Source organism: Channa argus, chromosome 10 (genome assembly GCF_033026475.1).
Source record: "Channa argus isolate prfri chromosome 10, Channa argus male v1.0, whole genome shotgun sequence".
Taxonomy (NCBI): Eukaryota; Metazoa; Chordata; class Actinopteri; order Anabantiformes; family Channidae; genus Channa; species Channa argus.
Genome location: NC_090206.1, coordinates 16,113,592 through 16,134,334, shown reverse-complemented (window position 1 = coordinate 16,134,334; position 20,743 = coordinate 16,113,592). Strand labels below are relative to the sequence as shown.

The following is a 20,743-nucleotide window of genomic DNA, read 5'->3' as shown; positions in this document are numbered from 1 at the left end:
TGCCAGTGTACATCTTCCTAGTGTATCTTTATATTTTTTTGGTTGCTACACCACTAATATCCCTATTGCTGTAAAGCATTAAAAACTGTTTTTCTGAGGCAATAGTTACATATGAAACTTTAGACATCATTTGATACACTGCCACAATGTATTGTAAAAGGCAGGCTCAGTGAATTGAAACAAGCTTTGGAGCTTGGGTATCATTAGTATCATTTCTAATTCCTACAGCGATACCAAAGAGTCATAACAAAAGATTAACATTATCACGTAATATATACCAAAACATTATGGGCAAATATCTCAAATGACAGGCAAGGCAAGGTCACAAAAAGTCAATAGAAAAACAAAACAATACAGCAGATCAGCTCTAGATGGTCTTTGATGACAATCAAATAAAATGTAATTAGATGCATCACAGAGCACCCACATACCATAGCCTATGTATTCATAATTTATTCAATTTTGAGGAGAGGTGGACATGCGCTGCTAAAGCTCAGTGGGTAAAAACCCCAGGTTTCTCTAGGTGAGCACCTTGCATGGCACACACTGCCATCAGTGTGTGCGAATGAGAAGTAACATTGTAAAGTACGTTGGATAAAAACACTACACAAGCAGCCATTTACATGCATCTTGAGGTTATCAACAGCACTGGTTGTACTTTTCTACTTAATAGTAGATTTCAGAGCTTGTACTTTCAACTTCAGTAAAGAATTCCAAGATGTACTTCTAACTCCTTTATAGTACTGTGAAAGCAAGTTCTTACACTTTAATTATTTTTACTTGAGTTGTGTGTTTTTGCCACTTTTCTATATAATAGTTTTCTTCAAAATTAGAAACTGGATTTTTCTCAAACAAGGTAGACACTCATGACAGTTTCTTACATAAATTAATTATCCTTTCATGAATGTTTTCTACACAGCTGAAAATGCTTTTTTGTTTTTCCAGGTGTCAACAATCCTCCAATTACTGAGACTGCATTAAGATTCCATTTAAAAACTGCAGTTCTTGCACCACAGCTATAGCTGTATACATGGGCAGAGCCATCTCACCAATATAATCCATTTGCATAATACTGCTGCTAACGTTTAACATCAAGTCAGCCGAGCTGCGTCATGTCGCACATGCACCACGTTTAAGGGCGTAAGAAGCTTCTAATTAGTGCACTTGTCGAGCATTGATGTTTCGACACGATAACCTTTATGTTTTGCTACGAAATGAGACATAAGACGGTTTGCTAACTGTGAGCACGTGCACGGGTCGTTACCGTAGCTATGGCTACAGTAACCGCTACGACTGTAACGGTCGCCGCTAGAGCTTTAGCTGTTTCTAGTATGGGCTATGTAATACTGGCAGAAATACTAAGAATAGAACCAATCGATGGTAAAAATTAGTATTACTTTGGGTTTGCCTACTGCTGCCTAATAAAAAACCGACAAATGATCATCTGTGCTCCGAAGCTTTATTGATTCAGCGAAATGAAAATATAAAAGTTCCCTCTCTTTTTTTCCACCCACCTAATAAATCAATGTTCAACCAGAAAGTGTATAAAGACGGGCAGTCTGCAATAAGGCACAATTTGGGCTGACGAGGTCCCTTCCACAGTGATGAAGCTAATCAAGTTTGTTTATTTTCAAATATTTTTAATTTGATATGTATTACCCCCGCCCTGGTTATCTTTACCGTGTATACATTTCGAAACAAGAACTTCTAAAGAAACACTGTGTGATAAATAGATAGAATGAGTAGAGAAACAGAACTTACCGTTGTTCAGCACATGTGTCACCACCTCAAGATTGGGATAGCTTCTCTGGTACGATGTCTCACGATCCATCGAGAGAGACGCCTCAGTATCAGCCTTAAGGTAATATGTCACAGCTTTTCGCGCTGTAGAACCATGTATTAAATGAAAAAGGTACCAAATGATGACGCTAGTTCTCTTGAGCGGGCTGTAGAGTTTAGCCGCGTCAAATTGTTTTCACTCTGTTGATCGTTAAGTTTGGTTAGCTGTTAGCATTAGCACGGCTATGACTTCTTGCTGACAGACGCCATACACTGTCCGACAATATTTATTCATTTATCTACTTTACCTTAGTGAAAAGTTCACCTGATAGTGTGAGAAACAGCGGCCAGTTTTGCTTTAATGTCTGGCCTGGTGTCAGTCACTCCCGCTCACTTTGCTCCAGCACGGCGCCACCTACTGGACAGATCTCAACAACTGGATTGACATGACTGAGATCTGGTTCAAGATCAGATATTGTCTACAATAAATTCAGTTATAGTTGATTAAAATAAACTAGAGGGGGCAGAAGTATAAAAACTCTCTAAGTAAAAAAAAAAATTGTCCAGTTTCAAGTACCACATACATGTACTACTTGAAATTCTTCTTCCAAAAGTGATCATGATGTTAAACTGAACACAAAGACCTTTATGAAGAAGTATTTCTTGCAGGACTATTGTTTTAGACCGCATTGTTTTTACCTGGGTTTAGGTTACCTAATAAACTGATAACTTAGTATATATATTTTTTATAATCCATCTTATTTTCTGAACCAAAATAAAGGCGACAAAGAAACCCATTACTCAAGTAGAAGTGCATGTATTGCCTAAAAACTACTCCACCACAAGTAGATGTACCACCTCAAACTCTTTACTCAGGTTGAAATGCTAAATACAAGCTTTAAATTTTTCTTTGGCTGGAGAAGAAACTGATTTCTTAGGGCATCAATCCAATTAAGTTACAATTACACAATATTTTGAAATACTTGATGTTTATAACATCATTTGTACAAATCTAGACTTGTCCCAAGCATGCCTCACAAATAGAACTGCTGCAGTATTTAAAATGTTATCTTAAGTTGAATTAATGTACAACTGAGAAAACTAATTGAAACCCTTATGTCTGATCATTTACTTAACCTACTAACTGTAATGAGACATGTACTCACAAATTGTGTTGATCCCTAATTAGTAAGACATTTGTTTAATTTGATCCATTGTCTGTTTGGAAAAAGGTGGTTATTTACTGACAGCTAGTGTGTTCTGACTGAATACACAAAAAATACTTTATTTAAACACAAGACAGAGAGTTTTTCTTAACTACTTTTGTTTTGAAAAGCTGGCACCATAAAAGCATGCCAGATAAACATTTCAAACTTTCAGAAGGTAATTGTTGTCAAAAAGCACACAAATGTTAAATAATAAATAACAATAGGGGGAAAAATGCACAGTGAAACAGCAGACGTGCTGCATTTTGTTATTGCACAGATGTTTCAGCTGAAACAACGCTGTCCTTTTTATCAAAAAAATGGTTTTCAGTACAAGAATCGTGTCCACCATTATGCTGTGGGACCGGAGTTGAAGTTGGTGGCACCAGACTGGAATGTGTGTGTCCATAGCTGTAGGGTGGCGGTGAAGAATATCCTGGGTGGGCCAGCATCTGCCTCAACACAGAAAACCCTTCTGCAAAAGTGTGGGTCTGTTGCTTGGATGCTGGAAGTTTCCATTCGCTCGAGTATTTGTTTTTTTATTTGTAGGTCCTCGTGGGCGAGTGCCACCATCCGCCGGTCCTTTGGTAGTCATCTTCTTAGCCTTCTTCCTGTAACTGGTCTGGACCAACCTGGTCAAATTGCCGCCACCAACCTCGTCCGAATCGGAGACCAGCGGAGACGCGAGTGAAGGGGTTGGGTATTATGTCAAGTGGTCGCTGGGGCCTTGGTCGACTCCGTCCTCCGTGTCGCATGTGTCCCTGATAGTTTTTGTGGCTGACGCACACCCCCAGGTCTGCTTACACAGGTCGAAGTACAGTAAAATCACCCTGCCGTGTGTCCTTCTATTTCCAGTCCTTCTATTTCCAGACTCCAGACTTTCGTAATTTCCTCCAATTTGGGTAGTCTCCCTCCAGAGGCTCGGACTCCTCTGTCGAGGGGTACTGCTGTTTATACAGGTCCAGGATGTCGCTGTATTTCAGTTGACAAGACTCCCAGTCCACTTTCTTCACATTTTTAGACAATTTATATTCATTGGTAACTATCAGAAGCCATTCGACTTCACAGTCCGTCCAGACAAATAAATCTGAGTTGCTTCTTCCAGCTGCTGCTCTCCTCTTCTTTAGTCGTGAAGCCATAACTCAAAATTTATAAACAACACGCGGGGCGGAAGTGGAAATAGTTCAGTTTCTTCTTCGCTTGTTTCGTTGGCTGTCTAGCTCATGGCAGAGTCCTTGAGAAGTTAAAAGGGGTCAGAAATGGTCACAGACTTGTGTTACAATTGTAGTCACTTAGTTTACTCAGAGGTGGTTAAACATAATAGTACATATGTTTTTACTATTTCAGAAGGTTTAATTTTTAAGTAAATGCGACACTGCTTAATATTTCCCTAAAATGTTAAAGCAAATACAGATTTGATTTAGTTATTGGACTTAATAAACACATATAATGGACACAATGTAGTTAAAACTAGCTTGGTCTGTATCAGCTGTATCAGAAGGTAAATGCTGCTGATGCATTCATGCATTACAGTGATTTCAAAAACAATCTAAACAACTTGTTCAAGTGAACTAAGTGCTTTTTTGTTTTAAAATTTGTTTTGGGTGATAATGACTTTTACGCAACTACTTTTACACAACTTTACTCAAGTTATGTATCTGAATACATCCTAAAGCACTGCTAAATACAATTTAATTCAGTGTTATTGTCATTCCACAATATGCACAGACATAAAATTAACTGAAATATAATTCCTCTGGGTCCAAAGTGTAACATAATGCATAAAACATAAGGTATATAGATTCAGAAACACAAACACTTAAAAACAAGATTGGTGATAGAATAAGAACAGAAAACGGTAGTGGAGATGGTAGAAATGAGTAGAGTAAATTTAAATGGGGTTATTCTGTTCTCTGACGCACGTTCCTTAGTGCACGTCTCAACAGATAGCTAAACACCCAGTACTAGAATAACGAAACTCAGTCGGTCTCAGATAAAGTCACTCTGCTTTACTGTGGTTTTGAGTTGTCACCATCCAGTACTGTTTATCGTGTGAAACTGAAACAAGAATAAAAGGAAAACATGACATACATAATGCATAACCTTCTGAACATAGTTATGCTATATATGAGCATTAAGTACAACATAGACTTAAGTACAACAAAGGTAAGGTTAGCTTATCGGCTAAGTAGCACTTGTCGGCTGCCTACATTGAAACATAACAAACAAAGGTTACTTAATACAACCAACAAGATTACTTACAAGCATAACCTCTCCAAGGCACCACACAGGTAGGAAGAATGAGAGAGCTACACCCGAATAAACTTCACACAGGTTAAATGGCTGAACGTAACGTGTACTTCGGCATCATGCTTGCAAGCTTCTGCCCTCAGTGTCTCACTACATAATCAGCATGAAGTAACAAAATGTGGCCACAGGGTGTCACTAAAGTCTCCACTACAAAAACATAACATGACACTCCCCGTCTGATATGCAGTGCAATATCACCAAGATTACTTATAATGCTTGTAACAAGAATAAACAATCCTAAACGTTACAATAACTAAGATGACATGAGAAATATCACTTCTGTGATAGGTCTGAGAAAAGTCTTTGCAACTCCTCCTTTGGCTGTCCTCAGTTCTATCTTCCTGACCTTTCCATCGGAGTCAGGAATGGCTTTGCTGATGAGAGCCATAGGCCACTCATTCCTTTGCACTTGATCATCTTTTAGCAAAACCAAATCACCTTCTTTAATGTTAGGTCTATTTTGCTGCCATTTGCTACGGGTTTGAAGGGTGAAGAGATATTCACGTCTCCATCTGTCCCAAAACATGTTGGCAAGATGCTGTACTCTTTTCCACTGTTTGTGGTAGAGGTCCGAAGTCCCAAAGGTTCCAGGTGGAGGGTAAGAAGAAGATGTCTTTTGTGTGAGGATCATCGCCGGTGTAAGAAGGAAAGGGGACTCAGGGTCTGAAGAGATGGGTGCTATAGGTCTTGCATTAATGATGGCACACACTTCGGCCATGAGGGTAGATAGCACCTCATGAGTGAGACATGAAGAACTGGTCTGAGAGAGCATAGAATCTAAGATTCTTCTTGAGATCCCAATCATCCTTTCCCACGCTCCTCCCATATGAGAAGAGTGGGGTGGGTTGAAAATCCATGCACAACCTTCTTTGCTGAGGTATCTTAACACATTCGGTTTAGTTTTGTCATCCAAAAGCATTCTCAGCTCCTTACATGCACCTCTGAAGTTTGTTCCGCAGTCAGAGCGGATTTGCTTTACAGGACCTCGTAGTGAGATGAAGCGACGCAAAGCATTAATGAAAGAGGAGCTGTCCATAGACTCTATTAGTTCAATGTGCACAGCGTGCACACTTAGACATGTGAACATTACTGCCCACCTTTTACTGTTGGCTTGGCCTCCACGAGTACGGCGAGTGCATACATTCCAAGGGCCGAACACATCCAGGCCCACATGAGTGAATGGGGCCTCGGTACTAAGACGGTCAGGAGGAAGGCCGGCCATCTGCTGCTCCATGGTCTTTCCTCTTAGCTTCTTGCATATGATGCATTTTCGGAGGTGACTGTTCACACACCTTTTGGCTCCGACAATCCAAAGTCCTTCAGAGCGGAGCGCAGCCTCAGTGAAGATGCGACCTTGATGTTTGACTCTGTCGTAATAGTACTGAATAAGAAGGTCAGCCACATGGCTTTTGCCAGGGATAATCAATGGGTATTTCTCTACCATTGAAAGCTTCGCATGTTCAAGTCGTCCTCCAATGCTTAGAAGGCCATCTACAAGTACAGGATTCAACTTCCTGAGCGTACTGCTTTTTGGAAGACTTTGTCCTTTCTGTAGACATGCAAATTCTGTTCTGTAAGCTTCTTCCTGTACACATCTAATAATAGCTGATCTGGCTTGTACTAGCGTCTCGGGAGTATGAGGTTTTGTACAGTGATGCCAACCATTACAGCTTTCTTTCTTTTTGAAAGATTGAACAACGTGGATGAGCGATACTGTTGCTTTAACAAGTGTTCCCCAAGATGAGAACCTTTTGAACCGATGAGAGCCAAGAGTTGTGGTCGTGTTTGTATGGGCAGTAATGTAAGTTCGTACCTCTGCATCAGATTCTGGGCAGACAAGGTCAAAGGGCGCTTTCTCTGCAGCACCGTAGGACACAGAATCTCGTAGAAATGCTGGTCCAGTGAGCCAGCTTGTTTCGGTAAGACGAATTGCTGGCACTGACCTCGTAGCTACATCTGCTGGGTTCAGTGAGGTGGGAACGTAACGCCACTGCTCAGGACGAGAGAACTTCCTAATTCTTTGGACCCTGTTACTGACATACACATAAAACCTTCGGGTCTCGTTGCAAATATACCCTAACACTACTTTGCTGTCTGTATAAAAGTCTAAGCTGTCTAGCTCAGAATCTAGCTCTTGTGCGATCTGCTCTGCTACTTCAACTGCAAGGACGGCAGCACACAGTTCGAGCCGAGGGATGGTGTGGTTTGACTGGGGAGCTAATTTTGCTTTTCCCATGATGAAGCCTACGTGACACATACCTTTGTCATCTGTAACCTTCAGATAAGCTACAGCTGCTATTGCTTCTGTAGAGGCGTCAGCAAAGACATGCATCTCCTTTCTCACAGAGTTTGTCAAAGATACTGTGGTGTATGCTCGTGGAATCTTCAAGTCTTTGAGATCCAGCAATGAATCTCTCCAGATGTTCCAGTCAGCTTCTTTGTCAAGGGGAAGTGGAGTGTCCCAGTCGTTTGTTGTTCTGGTGAGCTCTCTAAGCAAACGTTTCCCTTTTACAGTAACCGGGGCTATGAGACCAAGAGGGTCGAACACGCTGTTGACAGTTGCTAAGACACCTCTGCGGGTAAATGGTTTGTCTCAATCAAAGACACAAAATATGAAGGTGTCATTAAGGAGGTTCCAACTTAATCCAAGGCTGCGCTGCACAGGTGGAGCATCTTTCTCTAGGTCAAGGTCTTTCAGGTCCTTTGCATAATCGGCTGAGGGGAAAGCTTGCATGACTAATGGGCTATTCGATGCTATTTTATGAAGTCTCAGGTTGGAGATGGCGAGCATCTCTTGTGTGGCCTTGAGGAGGTGAATAGCTTTATCGACAGAAGGTAGAGATTTCAATCCATCATCTACATAGAAGTCCCTGTCCACAAAGTGTCTTGCATCTGCGCCGAACTCCTGTCCTCCGTGTAGAGCAGCACGCCGTAAGCCATACATAGCAACAGCAGGTGAGGGGCTGTTTCCAAACACATGTACTTTCATCCTATACTCCACGATGTCCCCGGCTGTATTGTTGTCTCTGAACCACAAGAATCTGAGGAAGTTTCTATGATCCTTCCTTACGATGAAACTGTGAAACATCTGTTCTATATCTGCTGTGATTGCTACTGGTTCATTCCTAAAGCGTAGCAGGACACCCAACAGGCTGTTGTTTAGATCTGGGCCTTTAAGCAACACATCGTTCAGAGATATACTTTGATATTGTGCACTGGAGTCAAATACGACTCTGATCTGACCGGGTTTACGTGGGTGGTACACACCAAATATTGGTAAATACCAGCACTCCTCTCCGTCTTGGAGGGGTGGAGCCAGTTCTGCGTGACCTCGTTCGAAGATTTTCTGCATGAAGGTAACAAAGTGCTCTTTCATCTCTGGCTTCTTGTCAAGTGTGCAACGAAGAGAAGTCAGACGGTGTAGAGCTTGTTCTTTGTTATTAGGCAGATGTGGTCTTGTTGAGCGAAAAGGTAGTGGGGCTACCCAGCTGTTCGTATCGTACATAAACATTTCTCTGTCCATAAGCTGGATGAACTGTCTGTCTTCGATGGAAGGAGCTATCTTGTTGTCATCTTCTCTTATGTCAAACACTGTGCTATCTGATGGACATTCCCTGTCAGTGTCATGACTGTGAGAAAGGTGAGTGCTTGAAGCAGACTGAAGATGCCTGAGGGCCTTTGTTGTGTTTTCTATCTTTAATGATTCTTTCAGGTTGATGTAGTTCTGACATGGGGTTAAGCATGATGGGCGACCATTATGTAAAATGCTGGTGCGATAAGTGCTCACATTTGAAGGTTTGTGCACAGAGCCTAGACAGACTTCTCCCACGACGACCCAGCCAAGATCCAGTCTTTGTGCGTATGGAGCGTTCAGGGGCCCATTGCGCTGTTCTCTCACTTTGTGAACTTCAAGAATGTCACGCCCGAGAAGGAGAAGAATTTGTGCTTCTGGATCGAGAGGCGGAATGAGGTGAGCGATAGATTTGAGATGTGCATGGTGTTTTACAGCCTCAGGAGTCGGTATCTCTGACCTGTCATCAGGCATGTAGCTACATTCGATCAATGTGGGTAGTGCCACGCTACAACTCCCATCAAGAGAGCGTGCAGTGAAGCCGGTGGCTCTCCTTCCAGACATATCTGTGACTCCTGCACATGTACGAAGTGTATATGGAGAATCTGTGCCGTTCAAACGAAAGAGGTCGAAGAACTCTGATCGAGCAAGTGACCGATTGCTCTGATCATCTAGTATAGCATAGACTGTAAAGACCTTGTTTGGTTGGCTATTCTTATAGACCTGAATGAGGCTGATCTTGGAGCAAGAACAGCCACTTAGGGAGTTCCCACAGATGTCTGTGCATTTAGAGTCTACTGCAGGTAAAGTTGATTCCTCTTCCTCCCCGCCATGCTCTGTGTCAGAAGTTTTCACAGTCCATGGCGGTGGTCCAGGGTGGAGAGCTGAGACGTGTGTGTCACTATTACATTCAAAGCACTGTACAGCTGTTTTACATTCCTTCGCTAGATGTGTGCTAGAAGAGCAACATCTGAAGCATATTTTATTCTCCCTTAAGAATGTTTTTCGTTCTGCTATAGTTTTTGCCCGAAACTCCCTGCAGCGTCTCAGTGGATGAGGCTTTTTATGAATAGGACACTGCCTATCAACATCTGGCTTCTCTGTGTTATTGTGTGTGTAAGACACCTTTGTTTTGTGTGCAGAGACGAAGCTTTTAGATGTGCCAAATCGTTTCTGTTGGTTCTCTGGCTTCACAAAATTATCCATTGTTAAGTTCAAATTAAAGCTGGGGTCATTACGTGTATACGCTTCACGACACACAAAGTCAGTAAAGAATGTGAATGGAGGAAAAGATACCTGGTGTTGGAGTTTATACTGGGAGCCTACAGACATCCATTTTTCCTGGAGGTTGTGGGGGAGTTTACTGACGATGGGTGACACACCCCTTGCCGTATCTAGGTAGGAGAGCCCAGGTAGGTAACCATTCAGCTTTGCAAACTCTATTTCTTTAAGCAGGTCGCCAAGTTCTCTCAGCTTTAGAGGTTCTTTGCCGTTAAATTTAGGGAATTTGTCCAACTTGTCAAAGAGAGCTTTCTCTATTATCTCTGGAGAGCCATAACACTCCTCTAGACGCATCCATGCCATTTTCAGTCCGGCTGCTGGATCAGCAAGATGGAAAGCTCGTAGTCTTTTGATGTGCTCGGAAGACTGGGAACCTAACCACTTAACCATAAGGTCGAGTTCTTCGCTGGCTGTTAGTCTTAAATCTTCTATAGCGCTAATGAATAAGGACTTCCATGCTCCGTAATTTTCGGGGTGATCATCGAATTTGCAAAGCCCAGAATTAATAAGCTCACGGCGAACTAAGTATCTGGCAATGTCACTCATGCCTGCGTGATATGTAGAGCACGGCTGATGTACTGACTTAGCAGGGGAGAAGTGTGATGAACACTCTTCGTTGCGAGGAGGAGTTGGGCATTGAGTGGGCTTATAGGCAAAGGAGGTGTGTGGCTCAGTGCCTGTCTGTGCAGCCGTACTCGATGGATATCGAAGGAGAGGGGCTAGTCTGACTCTGGAAAGATGAGCTTCATTGTCCTGTGAGCTTGAGAGGCAGTCTACATAATTGCTTGTTCGTTTTTCGTTGGAGTCCTGAGGTATGTCTGTGATATTAATAACTCCATGGTTTTCACCTGGACTTAGCTCTGCTGCTACAGACTCCAGTATTTCAGCTTCTGCTGCAGCTGCGGCGTATTCCTTTTCATGCTGTAGTGAGTAAAGCTCTGCTTCTAATTTGGCTTTTTCTAGTAGTACTTCTGCTTCTCTTTTAACAAACGTGGTGCGTGCTCGCACAGCTTCTACCTTAGCACGTGCTTTAGCTGCAGCTACACTTGCTGAGGATTTTCCTGAACTTGCTGATGACATGGACGCAACTGACCTGGTTTCAAGGTGGCTGTGAGAACTGGGTGCACGTGTGCAGTGCTCTTCTGCTTTCTCTTCCATCTTGTTTTTGTCGTGCTTGACAGCAGTAACGAAGTTGGGGAAGAGACGATGTGTGAAGTACAAATGTGTTAAGTACAACATAGACTTAAGTACAACAAAGGTAAGGTTAGCTTATCGGCTAAGTAGCACTTGTCGGCTGCCTACATTGAAACATAACAAACAAAGGTTACTTAATACAACCAACAAGATTACTTACAAGCATAACCTCTCCAAGGCACCACACAGGTAGGAAGAATGAGAGAGCTACACCCGAATAAACTTCACACAGGTTAAATGGCTGAACGTAACGTGTACTTCGGCATCATGCTTGCAAGCTTCTGCCCTCAGTGTCTTACTACATAATCAGCATGAAGTAACAAAATGTGGCCACAGGGTGTCACTAAAGTCTCCACTACAAAAACATAACATGACAGGGGTAGTGCTGGATGCAACATGCAAAAAATGTTTGTAATTTGTCTGGAGTGTGAATAAGATTCTCAAAAAAAAAAAAAAAAAAACCCAACATGCTCCTTTATTGTTTGGTTTTATTTTTAAGCAGAGTTTTAAAAATGTTTATGAAACTGATATATCCACAGTGTCAATGTACTTCAAAAAATGATGAGGGCAACGTGACAGTTTGTAAAGTCAAATCTCACCCCAACTTAAAATTCTGTGATGCTTGTTGCACAGATTTCTTCACATTGTAGAACAGTAACTTTAATTTGTGTTGCTGTTCTAAATGTTTTGACTAGAGTTTATAAAATGTTAGTTTCTCACTGTAGTTTAGACAGTGTAACATATTAGTAATTTATTATGAAACCTTATGGCTGAATGGTTTTATTGATGTGGACACATGAAGAGTGAGCAGATAGAGGCTTTTATTGTTTATGTCCCTTATCTTAGACCACCTGATATGTGACTGTGTTCTGTATCATTTAACTCCACACACCCTGTAAGACAAAGAAAATACAACATTTCAGCTGCATCACACAGTAAATAATTTGAATCCCTGATAACATCACAGAATCTGTTAACTTGTCACCTGTATTTTAAAGTCTCTTTTCATAAAAAATATAATTATTGTTTGTAAGACAGACAGATTTATAACAGGTAAAACTTACAACAGTTCAAGCATGTGTGCGTGTTTGTGTGGATCAGTCATTATGATTTACTTGTGTTGCAACACAGGTGAAATCTTAGCATATTTGCCCCCCGTAAAACTCAACATTGCTGATTAGAAATGTAAAGAATGCACATTTTTTTCTTCATGAATCATTTCTGTATGAATGATTTAAAAATTAAAATTCAGATAAAATCAACAATGAGAAAATAATGGTAATTACAACACTGTCTCTATATATGTACGTGTGTACTGTATGTCAGACATACCACATCACATTTATGTGGATTCTAGTTGAATTTTAGTCCTTCATTCCTCTTCTTTAAACAGTTTTTCCAGGTATATTTCCGTCTTTGTTTCTTAACAGGTAAATGTGTAACAGCACCTGCACCTGATTCTGAATTCGTCTCAAACTCAACCGTCAGTGTATTTCATGTGACACTCTTTTCGTCTTCACAGCTGTTCTCCTGCTGCCAGGAGGCCACACTGATAGCCTGGCTTAGAGAGGCGATAAGGGAGGTCAGGCCAATGAGGTAGCCGTCCTCTCTGCTGCCCTCGGCCCACGGGACGTTGTGTCTGAGCTCTTTTGCGTCAGGTACGGGGGTCGTCTTCCCGAAATCTATCATCCATACATTGGCCTTGTTGCTGTGGTCGTGGACAAAGAGGAGTGAGCTGCCAATCACCTACAGAGGTTAAACATAAAAATTTATTTAATCATTTAAATTAGGATTAATTTATATGAGGTTGAGGTGAATTGGTATTCAACAAAGTGGATAAATTAAATTTCTTCATATCTGTCTTTTACTGCATCAACTGTTTTTTCCAAAGTCCACATTCCTTTTTTTTTTATATTTTATAGATTTTACAGTCAACGTATGAAATCATAATAACAAAGAGAATCCCTCAACCACCAACCCACGGTCAAACCATCAAACTAAAAATGACTTACTAAGTAAGTTATTATTACAGGGAAAAAATAATAAACATACAAATAAAATAAACTAATAATAACAATGAGAAAAAAATATTGCACACACATTGAAGAGGCATTGCAAATGTTTTAAGTGCTTTACAGACAATCAATGGTTAACCAGCACTGATCTTTTTATATTTGATCTAAGGCTGACATAGGTTGAGCATCTATATAATCCATATAAAGCTGCCAAATGTTTAAAAATGTATAGTGTCTAGGAAGATTTCTCTCTCTGTACTAACCTCATGGGTTTTGAAAAACTGTGACTTCATCAGTGCACCATTTAGGGCCAGGAGTCTGGAGTGGTACGCTTTCTGAGAGCAGTAATGGAAAGAAAAAAAGAGGGAAACACTGGTTGTTAAGCTGCAACACCGGATAAAAGATTCATGTGGAGATCTGAGGTGAGGGGTTGTCAGATGCAAAAACAACAGGCTTCTGCCTGTTAGTAAATGACAGGTTTTATTTTAACCATTTAAAAAATGAATACATTTTGCTTGTGAACTGATTGCTAGTTTGAGATCATAATCATATACTTGCTAATAAATGTTTGCTAAATGGTACCTATTTTTTCATTTGTCACTGCAGTTGTTTTATGTACCTGCAGATACAAAGTAAATCATAGCAAGTCCTTTACTAAAGAGCAACTGAACTCAGGAACTGAACAAAAATCTGGTTTTCATTGTATTTGATTTTTGAAAGAGTTCTTTTTAAATTATATTCTGCCTGTTGTGAGTGGTGAGTTTCTGTTTACTAGTTCTATTTTTATGGAATCAATATATAAGAGTGGTAACCCTCACTTGTTATGTAGCACAGTTTTGCATGGTGAGAGCAGTGTGATGTAAAGGTAGCTAGTGGTTCTGTGATAGAGAACACTCACCAGGATGTCCAGCTGACTCCTGGTAAAGTACAGCAGAGCGTCTGTGACCTGAGCTATCGTCAGAATCTTTCTGAAGTCTCGTTGGATGCTGCCATCTTCCATCTGACTCCCAGAGACAGAACCACAACAATGTAGAAATGACATGTTAGAATATTTGTAGGGAATGAAGCAAGTCAGGTCAATTTTGGGTAGCATCAAATATTACCGGCCTTCACTCCTACCATGATGCCCTCTATCCTGAAGCCCAGTGTGGATGTAGAACTGGTTGTATCCCTCCACTGAAGGTAGCGCCACTTGGTCACACCTTTCTTAGCATGTTCCTCTTCTGATGGAGCTGATGGGTCTATTTTCACCATCTTCTGATACATGTCACTGCGCAGTGTGGCTTTTGATTGTGCTTTGGTCAGTTCCTCTACCTGGTACGTCCTAAGAGGTAAATTCAGTAAATTGTATAAGTTTACAGTGTTAGTATTTACACACATTGCAGACCTTTTTTTAATTTTCAGGAGGCACACAGATCGTTTATAAATGTAAAAGAAATGTAAAAACTCTACTGGATATACCTCTATTGACTTTATAATAATACCCCACTACAGTTCAATTGGAAACATACTTTCTACATTCCTACATTCTACCATTCATCTACTTATGTTAGTATTTGCTCTGCAGATGCAATTTTTAATCAACTAATAATTTTTGATATATTTTCATTAATCCATAAAATTGGTTTCATCTTTAATAGCTGCATCATTGCAAAATAATACACCAATAAGTATAATTCAACAAACTAATATACAATGCTGTGAAATGTGTATTGTTAATTTAGGTATTTTAACCTTGTAATGAAGTGTTTCTGTACTGTGGTAATGATTTTTTATTTAGGTTTTTTTTACCAGAGTGCCACTAGGTGGTGTATTAAAAAACAATGGTAGTGTTTTGACATGGTTGAAGAGGTTCATAAAATAACAGAAGATCTACTCCTTTTATTGTGAGAGAATACAGATCAATACAAAAAGTAAACATTTACAGATGAAAGTACATCAGTGTAGTAAAGAGATGCTCACTTCAGATTTTGCAGGTCTCTTGACTGTTGACCTTTAAATAAGTGTTGAGTTTTTCATTTCTAACAAACATAACTGCAGCTGATTTTACGTCAGAAAACTGGGTGAACACAGCTTTCTACAGTCAAACTTGAAATGGTCACCTCTCACATATGTACCTGACTCCCATCTTGCAGTCCATGATAACGGGTCTCCTCAGGCCGCTCAGCAGGTCCTCCAGGCGGATGTAGCAGTGCTCCCCTCTGGTAATCAAGCCATGGTACTGTGGAACAAAGGCACTCAGTGGGTCTCTCATCAAGCAGTCCAGACACTTTGCCTCCACTTCACTGTAGAGTTTCAGCACTTCTCCTCCCTCACCTAGCTGGAAGTTACCTGGTAAGACACCAGCAACCAGCAAGGAAGGGAAACAGACTTGAATTATTTAAGCATGCTACCATGTGTTTATGAAGTCAGAATAACGGTATCTTCTGATTTCACAAGCAACCTTCCAGTTTGCGAAGTCCCTAAACTGCAACACAGCAAAATCCAATAGCTTTCCTAACTTACATTATTTAGGTAACTGTATTGAGTTATAAACAAAATGCACTTCTTACTTGTGTTAATTGAGTTAGACTTAATTGCAGGGCAAACAAACTCATTTATTTAATTTGTTTGAGTGAAGCTAACTTTAAATCATGAAATACAATAGCAACAAATCAGGTAGTGACATTACTACACCAGTGGGAGGCACCAATTCACAAAACAAAAATCCCCAAACTTGTAGGTACACGTTAAAACGATCACACACACATATAAATGGGGACAAAGCACCACTGAATATTGAAGTTTTTTGCTGTTGAAGCATCTTATGCTGCCATTTGCTAAGGACAGAGGGAGGATTAATTTTTTTTCTAAGTGCACTGCTGCAAGTAAAACAATCCATGACTGAAGACAATGTGTTAGTTATGCAAGAAGCCGTTACTTAGTCTTTATAAAGGAATCCGCTTTCATGGTTTAAGAAGCAAATTAGATGCTTTTTAGGTAACTATTACTCAAACATCCAAGGATGGAGAAAATGTCACATTAGTTGGCCTGACTAATATAAGTGTGCTGTTTTGTATGCATTACACAGTACCTTTAACTTGAAATGATCTTGTTGTCTGAAATAGTATAAATGAGTACTCCATACTGGTTTATGAACACGTGTATATTTTAAAGTACTGTACACTGTTTTTTTTATTGGGCATAAACACAATTGTAAGTGTACTACACCTAACAAGCATTTTCATAATTCATAATTCATAATTCAGTGCACTTGTTTATTCCAAGGCAATTGGTTTGCATGCTCCTTTTAAGGAACACAAACTAATTACAATTTGCAGTGAGGGGTTGAATTGTTTTTGTACTTTTTTTAGACTTATTGAACTTAAGTATATTTAATCTCAAGTATTTTTACATGCTACAATTTCAACAGTCTCCATGTTACTGAGTGTGATGTGAGCTAAGACCATTAGTCACTCCATGAGAGGTACTAAACATGAAATTAACTGAAGTATCTCAGTAGTAACTGAGATAAACCTGTCTAGTTGGCCAAAGATGGGGTACAGCTGGGGTTGGCTTCAGCACCCTAGTGGCATAGATCGTGGATAAATGGATAGATTAACTGCAGTAAAAACTTAACACACAAAGTCAATTCAAACCTAATCAAATCTAAATACCAATAATGTTCAGTTGAGGCTATAGTTGAACATGAAGAAGAGCTGAATTCTAGTCCAAAAATGTGACCTCTTCATTCAAAACTTTCTTGTACTGTAGGCTACACCTACTTGAGTAAAATCTGAAAAAAAATTCCTAAAACAAACTGAAAAAACTAAGATATATGGAGAATAAACTTAAAATCGGTATAAAAAAAGGTATTACACAGCAGGAGTAATATTTAGATAAGGGTATATGTGAGTTCTGGACAGTCAACAGTATTTAGTCATTATACCAAACCAACTATAGCTTGTGTTGTTTGTAGCACCTTGGTTCTTGGAGGAACGCTATCTCGTTTCTACTGTGTACTGTGTACCACTGTGTATAGTAGAAATGACAATAAAAGCCACTTGACTTGACTTGACTTGACTTGATCAGACATAGCATTATGATGTGATCTAATGTTTTGGCCACCCTATTTAAAAAGACTCACTCCACTTGACCTCAATAATAAACATAGAATTATCACATTTCTGACCATTTAACCTAAAAATTGAGAAATTAAAACCTTGTACAAGTAGAATTCATGGCAGAGCAACTGTATTGGATTTCATTAAACGGCACAGGTGGTCATAATGTTATTCTTGGTTGGTGTGTAGGTTGTAGGTTTATTGTGACACACATGCCTTGATGTCCACCTAGCTGGACCCAGGAGCTCTGCCTCCGCAGTGACCAGTGCATCATGGTCAGGTAGGTTTTCCAGGAGCGACTCTGAAACACAAAAGTTGATTTTTGGTGGACATCGCTGTCAAATACATTGGTGTAAACTCTCCCATAGCTGTTCTGATGGGTTGGGATCTGGTGACTGAGAAGGCCATGTATGATTCACATAGTTTTCATACTCATTAAACCATTCATTGGCTGCTCGCACCCTGTGTACGGGGGCATCCTCATCTTTGGGGAGATCTTGCGCCTCTTTTTATTTTAGTCTCTTTTTAATTTATCACCCAACTATACATATGCAGTATATCTTACTGTGTTCAGGGTTTGGTGCCTATTCAACTGTGCAGTATGTGCAGAGTCAGGCTACATATTTGACAAGACATTAAGTGTAAAACTTATAACTTTTAAAATAAATATTCAGCTGATTACCATTCACAGTTCACCTAAACCTGCCAGTATTTTTTCGTATCTTATTTGTAACTTTCATTAGAATTTACAAGATGAGTGATTAATGGACTTTTCTCTTTAAGGGAAAAACTAATCAAACTCTTCATCCTCTGGTAATACTGCGTATCTTGAAATGGGAGACACTTTTGGGGCACATTATATGTCACGGACACGTCATTTGTCTTGTGTTTAAAATTTTGGTGTTTACAAGCAGCACATATCTCAACAGCTATGAGCCGTTTTGTTTATACACAAAACAGCTCTAACACAGGCATGGCCACTGAAAAACATTCCAAAATCACCAGTTTTACATCTTAAACGCTACACAAATATGTGCTTTAAGATACAGATCTCCTCTTCAAATGTGTAGCTCTTCACCTTTGATACGGTCCTTACAGACTACTGTTCAGTATCAGACAATGCAAACAGACACACACTGCACTGACAAAGTGAAATTCGACTCCCTTGTCAAACTCCAACTGTCTGGTCCCTTCTTCTCTCATATCTGTAGCAGCAGCAAAAGCCAGGCATGCAAACACCATTCAAATCTGACCTTGTCAAAGTCCTCTTTCAAGCCCATGCAAATCACCACAGCCACAGGTGCAAAGAACAGTTGAGAAACATAGTTTTAAGCCTTCCATGGAAAACCAGAGCAGCTAGATGCACAGAGGTGATGTGCACAGGTTCGAATAGCAAATCTGAAAATTTAATCCAGCTATTCTCACCTTTCTGAGTGTCTTCCTCTTTTTGCTAACCTCCTCTCCTTCGCTGAAGACTTCATCGCTCTCTGGTGAGGAGAGATTAATGGACGAGCAGGAGGAGGTGGAAGAGGAGGAGTGCAAAAGCTTGGAGAGAATTGGATGTGGGGAGGACCACTGATGTGGTGTGGAGCCCTCTCTCACACCCGAAAGTTCCTCAGCCTCCTCATTCCTACCTTTATCACACTCTCCCTCTACTGCTGAAGTACTAGAACTTTTCCTCTCTTCGTCTTCCTCTTCTTTTCTCTTTGTCTCAAAACTCAAGTTTTTACTCGAGTGTTTCCACTCGCTGAATTGGGCCCCGTCCCTTCCCTTATCCTCACGCATAGATGCTTCTCTTTCAGTTTGCTCCACTCTTCGTTTTCCACTCCACTGCCCCCTCTCCCATCCATCTGGGTCAACTTCATAGCTTCCCCCTAACCTCTCCTTCCTCCTCATCCTCCATTTAGCCTTCACCTCATCTCTTGCACATCTTGGAGTCAGTTCAACCTCTTTTTTTTCTTGAACTGCCGTACATCTCTCCCCCCTCATCGTCTCATCATGTCTTAGCTGCTGCTTGAAAGTGGTTGATTCTGAATTATGTTCACTGTCCATGAATCTGTTTTCGCCAAGTCCACCTATACACTGACTGTAAGGGGGGAAACTTCTTGTTGTCTGGAGTTTGGGTCTGGATCTTGATGACACTTTGCTGCAGCCGCTGGAAGACCCCTCACTGATTGTCAGATGTCGGTGTGCTTCATCTGATAGCCTGGCAGAAAAGTCATTATCCACAGTTTGTTTATTCTGTATCTCTACCTTCATTTTTTCCATGCACTTGTCATCTGTCGTGTCCATCTTGTGTCCAGTGTTGAGAGTAGATGCTGAGTCTACTCCATGAGACCAACATGTGCTTGTACAAAACAGGGAAATGTTTACAAGAGACAAACAGTTTTGAATATTTTTAAGGAAATGCATTTACAAGTCTAAATGCTACTCTACCATAGCCTCAACAATATTTCCACACTTTCTTATTATGACACAGACTGAAATATAAAAATACAAATGTCCATAATCATCAAAACTTAACTTACTTGTGTCTTCCATCTGCTAGCTTTCAGTGACAGAAAGCTTTGTCTCTGTCAGTGAGTTTACATCTCTCTCTCTCATTCTCTCTGCTGGGGCCCTATTTTGCATGCAATGACGTTATTAAATTTCCAGAGCTTCATCTGCTGGAATTTGGCCAACTGTGCCTCAGGCCAGGAGGACATCCAGGAATGACACTCGTCTGTGTCAGTTAGCAGGGTGGAAGTAGAGTGAGGTGTCCTCTAACCCAATACAAGAATACTTTTTAAGTTCTTTGTTTTTTGACACACAGGAGGCAAAAAGTCTAATGAACAACTGTAAAAAGGATGAAATGTGAGCTTATGATAGTGATGACTTTATTGCAGCTCTTTTCTGAATGGTCAAAGTGACAGTGTTACAACTAACCTGCTATTACAACAGTCCCTGGACAGCGGATTCTAGCATTTTTATGCAATTGAATATTGAGCTCTCATTAACAGCCAATTGTTTCTAGTGGCCTTAGTAAATGTGCCAGAGTTGCATTATGTAGCGTAATTCATAGTGTACAATGTGTTACCAGGGAGGTGGTTGGAGCTGCTGGCTGCTGGCAAGCAGCTAACTTCTGGACTCTAGATATAGCTATAAGTGATTATGGCCATTGATTATGTAAAAACAACTGAACCAGGTGCTGGTCTCCGCCTAAGTAATCTACAAATAAAAAACATCTGAATAATAATAATATATAACATAAGTACGAAAATGTGAAATAACCCAAAAACTCGAGAA

The 20,743-nt window shown here is 40.4% G+C and overlaps 2 protein-coding genes across 4 annotated transcripts; both read right to left on the bottom strand.

Moving 5' to 3' along the window:
• Positions 1-3,100: 3,100 nt before the first annotated feature.
• LOC137134417 (uncharacterized) lies at positions 3,101-7,881 on the bottom strand. Its single transcript, XM_067519219.1, has 2 exons — positions 5,247-7,881; positions 3,101-5,042 (listed from the first exon to the last, which is right to left on the bottom strand). Exon 1 carries the CDS (start codon positions 7,624-7,626, stop codon positions 5,548-5,550), a length of 2,079 nt encoding a protein of 692 aa, XP_067375320.1. The 5' UTR covers positions 7,627-7,881; the 3' UTR covers positions 3,101-5,042; positions 5,247-5,547.
• Positions 7,882-11,404: 3,523 nt separating this feature from the next.
• On the bottom strand, positions 11,405-20,030 carry si:ch73-22a13.3 (inositol-trisphosphate 3-kinase A). Of its 3 annotated transcripts, XR_010915432.1 has the most exons (9): positions 19,987-20,030; positions 18,884-19,805; positions 17,675-17,759; positions 15,473-15,686; positions 14,475-14,679; positions 14,254-14,355; positions 13,619-13,690; positions 12,673-13,086; positions 11,405-12,233 (listed from the first exon to the last, which is right to left on the bottom strand). XR_010915432.1 is itself a non-coding variant. In XM_067519217.1 (8 exons), exons 2-8 carry the CDS (start codon positions 19,748-19,750, stop codon positions 12,835-12,837), a joined length of 1,797 nt encoding a protein of 598 aa, XP_067375318.1. In that variant the 5' UTR covers positions 19,751-19,805; positions 19,987-20,030; the 3' UTR covers positions 11,405-12,834. The 3 variants fall into 3 exon arrangements, 2 of the variants coding, with proteins under 2 accessions (XP_067375318.1, XP_067375319.1); XM_067519217.1 differs by having other exon boundaries at positions 11,405-13,086; XM_067519218.1 differs by lacking the exon at positions 11,405-12,233 and having other exon boundaries at positions 12,953-13,086; positions 14,459-14,679.
• Positions 20,031-20,743: the final 713 nt, after the last annotated feature.

What these genes read in the sequence shown, in the direction of transcription:
- LOC137134417 (XM_067519219.1), bottom strand. Translation starts at nt 7,626, where the DNA reads ATGCATGTCTTTGCTGACGCCTCTACAGAAGCAATAGCAGCTGTAGCT.
- si:ch73-22a13.3 (XM_067519217.1), bottom strand. Translation starts at nt 19,750, where the DNA reads ATGGACACGACAGATGACAAGTGCATGGAAAAAATGAAGGTAGAGATA. An exon ending in CCAGCTAGGTGGACATCAAG is followed by an intron (nt 15,687 to 17,674) that starts GCATGTGTGTCA and finishes GTGTCTTACCAG; the next exon opens with GTAACTTCCAGCTAGGTGAG. An exon ending in AGTTTTTCAAAACCCATGAG is followed by an intron (nt 13,087 to 13,618) that starts GTTAGTACAGAG and finishes TAACCTCTGTAG; the next exon opens with GTGATTGGCAGCTCACTCCT.